The sequence below is a fragment of the Lissotriton helveticus genome, chromosome 2_1 (genome assembly GCF_964261635.1).
Source record: "Lissotriton helveticus chromosome 2_1, aLisHel1.1, whole genome shotgun sequence".
NCBI classification, from domain to species: domain Eukaryota; kingdom Metazoa; phylum Chordata; class Amphibia; order Caudata; family Salamandridae; genus Lissotriton; species Lissotriton helveticus.
Window position 1 is genome coordinate 1,248,260,303 of NC_136059.1, and position 8,802 is coordinate 1,248,269,104.

The following is an 8,802-nucleotide window of genomic DNA, read 5'->3' on the forward strand; positions in this document are numbered from 1 at the left end:
TTGCAAAAACAGAAATGTTCATTGTTTCATCTACATTCATGATTAGAGGTGTCCTAATTTAAAAATTAAACTATTAGGGGGTGGTCTCCAGGTAACACAAATAGAGTAAGCAATATGTGGTATCTCTGTAGAGTGCCACTAGAGATGGAGAAATTGAAACCACTTGAAATATACTTTTTTAAATGTGTGCAACAAGAATTCTTCATCCAAATGTATGTGTATGTTTGCTGCCTGTCACGCTTTGTAAACATTTTGCTTTGAACACTTTTATGAAGATATTAATTGTGCATATTGAAGGGGTAGTAGTACTTTATTAAATCCAGATTCTCAAAGTCCCCTTTTGTATGTAAACATGAGTATGTCTCTGAATTTCAGGATGAAAGGCTTGGCCGTGACAATGAAATCCACCGTGACCAAATGGAACGGTTGGTGAGGGAGGAGTTAGAGCGCTGGGAATCTGATGACACCGCCTCCCAGATGAGTCATCGCTTGGGGACACCGCTTGGAATCAATGGCCAGCCCCGTCCAAGGAGCTCACGCCCTCCCTCACCTCAGTCCACGGAAGGCATTGATGGAGGAGGGGCAGGCGGAGGCGGGAGTGCTGGAGGAAATGGGGGTGGCAGCCACGTGTAACCAATGGCTCTTACACATTATGTAAACAAAGGAAAGTGCTTAACGTAAGCTGTAAATACCCTATTTATGTGTCCAAATCAGTCTTCTGGTTGCAGTGACCAAACATCAGCTGTCTGTAGTCTTCTCAGATGTAATTTATTTTTGTTTCCAGTTTTCACAGCCCAGTGATCATGAATATTTATCCCATCAAGAAACAGTGCTTAGATAATGTTCCCATAAGAGAATCGGACAGGTCATAGATCACTATGTTTATGCAGGTGTTTTTTCATAAGTGTACATGATTAATTTGTAACCTTTGTTGTTGAGAATTCACAAATTCATATTTGGGATTCATGTTCCACAAATGTTCAGACAAAAACATAGCTCAAAGGGGTAAACAAGCATTGATGATCATGGCTTGTAGTTGCAAAGTCAATAACTGTGTTTAAAGAGGCACACGTATTTTATTCAAGAACAAAACTGTGGCCTCAGATCTCTTTTTTCTGCAGTTCACAGTTGCCTTTTGATAAACCCATTCCTAGTCAAAGCAAATTAAAAAAAATATGATGGTGATGAAAATAAAGTCTTAGACAAAAGATAAGTAGACATCATTTTATGTAATGGGGTCTTGGGAGTTGATAGTATTCACATATTTTTCTGTCTTTTTAGATCATATGCCTTCCTTATAACTCAATATCTTTCCTTAATATATGCATATCCATGTTTAACAGTGTCACGAGTCACTGGCACATATTATTTACAAACTTATTCCTAAAACAACTCTGTAAAGGACACACGTCACTGGTAGAGGTCTAACCATGTCATATGGGTACGGCAGGAAGGAAAATTGTTTATATCTATCCAGAACACAGCCTGAGAGTAGTGAAGTATTGAAACTCTCTCTGCCCAGTGGTACTTATGATAGTGAAATGAACCAATCACCACCTAGGTATTCTTCGCAATTTAATGGCTCTCCCACAAATATCTCACAAAGACTAATTTAGGATATTGATTTATGCACAACCACCACTAGCTCTATTTTTTTAAAGATATCCTCTTTCCACTATATGAAAAAGAGGACTATCCCAGCATCAGAATTCTGCATGGTTAAACTTTTTTTTAAGTTTATAAATATGAAACAAAGTGAATTATACAGTAATAAATTCACTAACACATTAGGGGCAGAAAAAGGTTTCAGCAATTTAACCCAGATTTCAACCCCTATAGCTATGGCACAGAGCAGACTGACTCAACTTGAAAAAAATTTGCAAATCATTTATAAGTACCAAAATAGTTTAAGTCAAAATCGCAACACAACAGAAATCCCACCCCAATTTATATATATATATATATATATATATATAGAGAGAGAGAGAGACAAATGTAATCAGCACAATGACACCAAACTGACAAAAATACAAAAAGGGGAACCGAAGAAATGAGTTCTTGAAGTTATAAGCAAAACATGGCAAGAAAAATAGTGTCAATGGTCACAGTAGATCAGTACCAAGGTGTAATTTCACGCTCACTGCAATGGAGCCTGGGTCAGATACACCAAATGAAATTGTCCTGGTGGAAGTCTGAAAATCAATTAGTCATAAAAGTGTGAGTCCCACTTCCGAAAAGGACTTAGTCACTTTTGAGATAGTTCTCAGGGCCAACTCTACCCCTTTTGCATCGGTTCCTATTTCCCCTACTCCAAATAATCCCACAGTGCACTTTATTTCCAAAATAGGGAACCCTTCTCCCTTATGGGGTGCTTGTGTGCCCACCCAGAGGCATGACCAGTTTAATAAGTTGTCCACTTCTTTGTGGTCACTCAAAACTGGTTCTGGGGTAGCTTTCCTGCTACTGAGTTTGGACCCAGCCTGACTCTGGCGGACAAAGGCTGGAACCTTTCCAGGTGTGAATTGGCATTTACTTGTGGCAAGGAAGGACCTTTTGAAGTTTATTAAGTTCCTGGGCCCACACCAACTGGTCTTCCTTTCCGGGAAAGAAAACACCTTCACACTCCCATGTATTGTCTCAGCTATGGGAGCAGTTTTCACATACCATTAATTTCATGCGCTTTATTGAGAGCTGCTTAAAAGCAAATGAAGATTAGCTTTCAAGATTATCAAGCAGGTAAAATTTAACATTCTTAAACTTATTTACCTAAATATTTATAAAAAATGTAATGTCACCATTGAATTGGGTTTTTAATAAATACTAAAAAGAGTAGTTGAATTATTTTGCTAGCTGGTCCCTACACGATAATAAGTTTAACCTTTACTGTAGTTTTCTCACATTACAGCCAGGGCCTTCCACAGTGAAAATAGCTTCTGGGGCCATGTCACTGTAGGGCCATCATAAAATTATATTTCTACCAGTCGACTTTCAAATATTGTGCACCCTAGCTTGTCTACTAAAAGGCCTCCACAGACGTGGATTATTTTTTCAAAAGGAAGGTGTTTCCCTTGTTAAAATGTTTATTTTGACTGGTCAGGCTGCCGATTTAAACTGTAGCAGTCAGACTTCAAGACTAGGCCTGAAGCCATGTTTTCCTTGTCACATTAGTGGATGGCACAATATGTGCTACAGTGCACAGGTGACATTTAAGTTCCCGTGACACGGGTGTAGCTTCTACATTATATAATATGGCCTTATAGGAGAGTTAAATACGGCATTCATAACTAAGTCAATATTGCCTTTTCTGGTACCCTAAGCTGCATAAATCAAAACTGATTATCGTGCATGATCATTTCCTACGGTCTTTATGAATGATAAACAATTAGCATTCTATCTAGAGTGGTGAGACCACTCAACCTTTGCGCACTGTTGCTCCTGGTCAATAAATCTAACCAGAATCATCATTCAAATTTTACACACTTTTCAAAATTCATGAACTTGTTTTCGAAATTTGTTACAACTAGACATGTAACTCTCAACTCAGCGAAATCAGTATAACTTTTTAATCTTCAAAATCATTGTTGTGACAATAAACTGTAATATAAACAATAAATGACATTTCACAACAGATCTACATAATCTTTCTTAGTAGTATACAGTTGCAGTAGCCCTTGTGGTAGCCCGATGCATTTCGAGTCCCTTGGGACTCTTCCTCAGGGGCCTGTAAATGTGAACCAATTTATAAACATAAATATATTTTTAATCATTCCAGATTCAATATAGTCAGGCAATGTAATGCAAACAGCAACAAGAATTACAAATATATGAACGTTGTAAAAACGGATGCTAAAGGAACACTTTGAAAAAGCTTCAAACAAATGAGAGTATTCACATCCAAAAAGCGGATAAGGGTGGAGCAATCATTGTTATGGACAAGGAGTTTTATGTGAACAAGGTTAATGAGCATGTGTCTGATGAGCTCACATACTTGGAATTGGAAGAAGATCCCACCAAGGAATTGGAAGAAACTTTGAAACTCATTTTGGAAAAAGCATTTGAATTAGGGTATATTTCAAATGCCACGAAACAATTCCTGACGGTACAACATCCAAGGCGGCCCCGCCTATATATGCTTCCAAAAATCCACAAGGACAAATGGAATCCTCCGATGAGACCCATAGTTACAGGTTGTGGAACACTTTTTGAACCTTTGGGGCAATATATTGACACCTTTTTGCAGCAATTTGTTCAAAATTGGCCATCTTACATAAAAGACACCAACCACTTTTTATTAAAATTGAAGAACATTTCCATTACTCAAGATCTTGTGTTATGTACTATTGATGTCAAATCACTTTATACCTCCATACCACATCACGCAGGACTGGAAGCAGTAGAATGGGCACTGTTGGAACTTGAGAATATCAGAGCAGAGAAGACATTCATCCTAGAACTGCTGCATTTTTGCTTATATCATAGCTATTTTCAGTGGGACTCTAAGTTCTTTTTGCAACAGAATGGGACAAGTATGGGATTTGCGGGGGCTCCCGCGTACGCTAATACCTATATGGCAAAATTCGAAGCCGACTTCATTTATTCAGACGAAGAATGGCGAGAAAATAGTCTAGTGTACCAACGATTTATCGATGACATCTTTGTACTCTGGTCTGGAAGTAGAGAGAAATTGGAACAGAAAATCCTGACTTTAAACACGCATGTTGATCAGATTAAATTCACACATAGCATCAGTGATCATGAAATCTCATTCTTAGATGTACTAATATCAGTCAAACATGGAAGACTACAGACTGAAGTGTTCCGGAAAGAAACAGACGTCAATAATTCTCTCTTATTTCAGAGTTTTCATCCACAGAATCTGAAAGTCAATTTGCCATTGTCGCAATATATGAGAATAAAGCGGATTTGTTCAGAACCTGACAGCTTGGGAAAACACCTGACTCTACAAGAACAGAAATATGTCCAGAGAGGTTACCCAAAGGTTGTACTCAATAAAGCTAAGGAGAAGATTGAATTATTCAACCGAGATAATCTTTTGGAGCAAAAACCAAAAAAAACTTTGGAGAGACAAGTTTTTGTATCAAAATACTCCACGAGTTCAGTAAAGATCAAAAATATTATAACAAGACACTGGGAACTCTTACAGCACGAACCAGATTTTGGAGGTATTTTTGCGCAGAAACCAATGTTCGCGTATAAAAGATCTAAAAATTTGAAAGAGTTATTGAAAACCCCAACTATGAGCAGAAAGCAGAAGTACAAAGGGATGAAACGGTGTTCGAATTGTGTGCATTGTCACAATGTGATTATCGGTAACACCTTACATCACCCACAGACTGGGAAAACCATCGAGCTGCACCATGACAGTGATTGTAACTCTAAAAATGCGATCTACTACATTAAATGCCCATGTGGCAAATTATATGTAGGGAAAACGGAAAGGAAAATAAAAACGAGAATTTCCGAACATAAAAGTACAATCAGAAACGCAAATGTCAAAAGTAATCTTGCCAGGCACTGGTTAGAAAACAGGCACAACATTTCCCAATTGCAGTTTTCAGTTCTGGAGAGAACGGAAAACTATGAAGGAGTGGATCTCACTAGATCGCTCCTGCAAAGAGAAATATTTTGGATAAGGTTCCTAGGAACACAAGAACCGAAAGGACTAAATGAAAAAATTGATTATACTTGTTTCTTGTAAATATGCGACTGTACACATGTGAGGTACATGTTTGAGGTTTTGGCCGGCATCGCTTTATCATTAGTGAATACCAATGTACATGAATGGATGCAGTATTTAATTGATTTTATCATTCATTATTTGCTCTTGTTATGCATTAATACTAATTTCTACATGTTCATGATATTTTGTTTCTTTTTCCTTTTCATTTTCATTTCTATCTTTTATTTTTGAAAGCACGATATTATTGCACTTGGAAGCTAGTTCTCTGTAAATAGCTGCACTGGAAGGAGGTGGATAGGGTATAATGAGTAATCCTTGACAGTTCCATTATGGCGGCTCGGCAGATTGCGGAGAGTCCGTCATCTCTGTTGCCAGCCATGACGGTAGGACAGTGTGTGGAAGTCCGTTTTCACTTTTGAGTGTTACTTCGGGAAGGAGTCGGGTGATTATTTTAAAACCGGATGACCTGCTGCAGAGATGGATTCTGGAAAGAAGTGGAGTATATGGGAAGCATGAGCGCGAATACCGAGGTAGGCAGTTATGGCGAGGTCCGCTTGCATTGCGGAGGGGAATAATCAAGGGAGAGACTATTAAGAATGGTTCTCCATGCTTCATTCACAGATATAAACCGGTATTTTGGCAAAGAGGCGGAAACGCGGTAGTGGTCGTTTGTTTAAGTAACGAGGTAAGATTTCACCCAGAAGGTTCCCACACATATATTTTTTGGCCCGAGTTGGTCATTTACATATTTCTTTGTTTACAGGCAGGGTGTGCTGTGTTGATCATCGATGTGAGTACTAGTTTTTTTAAGGATGGTTCAGTCTTTCACAGCTGTGTGGTGGTGGTTTCTGTACTGCTTAAGTCTGTTAAGTTCCACTTTAGCATCCGTTTTTACAACGTTCATATATTTGTAATTCTTGTTGCTGTTTGCATTACATTGCCTGACTATATTGAATCTGGAATGATTAAAAATATATTTATGTTTATAAATTGGTTCACATTTACAGGCCCCTGAGGAAGAGTCCCAAGGGACTCGAAATGCATCGGGCTACCACAAGGGCTACTGCAACTGTATACTACTAAGAAAGATTATGTAGATCTGTTGTGAAATGTCATTTATTGTTTATATTACAGTTTATTGTCACAACAATGATTTTGAAGATTAAAAAGTTATACTGATTTCGCTGAGTTGAGAGTTACATGTCTAGTTGTAACAAATTTCGAAAACAAGTTCATGAATTTTGAAAAGTGTGTAAAATTTGAATGATGATTCTGGTTAGATTTATTGACCAGGAGCAACAGTGCGCAAAGGTTGAGTGGTCTCACCACTCTAGATAGGTTGCTTAGTTAGAGGCACGGTGTTTGGACAAACGTGCCACTTTTGCTGCACGCATGTGTTAAAATAAGAAGTAAAAATATTTCCCAAAAAATTTCTAAACCACCGTTTATATAAAAAGAGGAGTGCTTCTCACTTTGTAAATTAAAAAACAATTAGCATTGCCAATATCTTGTACTAAAAATTGAGATAATACATTTTTTAGAAAGTGAAGATATTGCTTGGAGGTAGAGCACATAGAATACTGAATGTATAATCTTACAGAGGACAAATGTGACTTGCGCACAAACTGCTTTCATTGCTGCCAAGATGTTTAGTGCTATGTGTAGCACCATTAGCCAGTCCTGCCTCTTCAGCCAAAAATACAAATTAAAAAAGTCAAGTAACAAAGACTTGTGGGGGAGGGAGTCCCTTGGAAGAGTTTGTATTTTTTTTAAATATAGAACGTAAACTTTCAACCCGAACTGAAGTGCATCTCGTGGTGCAAAAATCACGTATAAATGTACTAAAATTGCACATAGTCTACCTAAACCCTCAATCCAGCAGTTCAGAATCGCCAAGCCACATAAGTAGGTTTGCTGTGTAAATTGGAATATTTAATCCATGTTTTTGTACAGGCAAAAGGGTTTAGGAACAGCAAAGCTCAAAAATGCAGGTTGTAGAAGTACCACTGAGCTCATCCAGTCTCCCACATCATGTATGGACTTTATAGGAATCTGCTACTAGATCTCTGGGTTTCTTTGCTTAATCAGCACTCTTATTTTTCACTTTCCACCACATAATCCAATATTGTCAATTTTAAAACATTTTTTAAGCTTCGCAAAGTGTTTGCCAGCTGCTTCTGCTTCCACATATAGTTTTTGTTGTGTAATGCCATCTAAACATGTTCAGTTACTTGTTTCGCTTGGCTCTGCTGATCAACCTTGATTTGCCGTGCACACTTCTTGCTGTTTTAACACCATAATCTCCATAGCAAAAGAAACCAAAACGTATATATCCTTAGGTATATTTTTTCTATGTCTGTAGCGTGTCGTTACTGTGTGTTTTTTTAAACAAACTTCATCTTGAAGTGCAATTATGATACATGGAGTATACCATGTGGTGACAAATGTGTCCTGCAAAGTGCAAGGTCACACGATTAAAGTTTCATTAAGGAATGTGTACACATCTAGACTTCTATAGCACTGCTGCACTGTAATGCATAGGGACGACGCAATCATTTTCATTGTATCCGCCACCTATGTAGCGTTTTGCTTTGTCATTCTTAAGAAGTATGTAACTGCTTGAGTTTTCCATGATGAACAATGGTTTATAGTTCTGTTATACGGAGCACTTTACTTCCTAATAAAGATTGCATACATGTAAATTAAGAATTATGTATGTTGTATACTGTGACCTTATTTACAGTTTGTGTGGGGTTGTGTTGTGTACATGCCTGTAAGCATTACGGATAGAGCTGGCAGATAGTCTATTACACCTCAGTTTTTCAACACGTACAGTAATTTTAAGTGGTACACAACATTTTAAGATAAACTGGTTGTTTAGTGACATTTTAACAAAAGTTATTTTTAATTGTACACATGGTTACAGGTAATGGTTGTTAGTCTGTAAAGTCCTCAAACGCCCTATGTGTAGAGAAGCTTAAAAAAAAAAAGATTGAATTGACTCGCTACACGTTTGATCCTCAACATACACAGATGCAGCACATGGGTACACAACTGTTCTCAGTTTCTTGCATTCCTCGCAGTTAGTGTTTTGAAGCTTG

At 37.8% G+C, this 8,802-nt stretch overlaps 1 protein-coding gene across 1 annotated transcript in view; it reads left to right on the forward strand.

The window, feature by feature from the left end:
- The window catches only part of PKD2 (polycystin 2, transient receptor potential cation channel), a 239,049-nt gene extending 230,636 nt beyond the window's left edge, over positions 1-8,413 (forward strand). Inside the window, exon 15 of the mRNA XM_078676197.1 lies at positions 376-8,413. Within this exon, the coding sequence (XP_078532323.1) occupies positions 376-633 (258 nt within the window). The 3' untranslated portion in view covers positions 634-8,413. The remainder of the gene's footprint in view (positions 1-375) is intronic.
- The last annotated feature ends 389 nt before the right edge of the window (positions 8,414-8,802 follow it).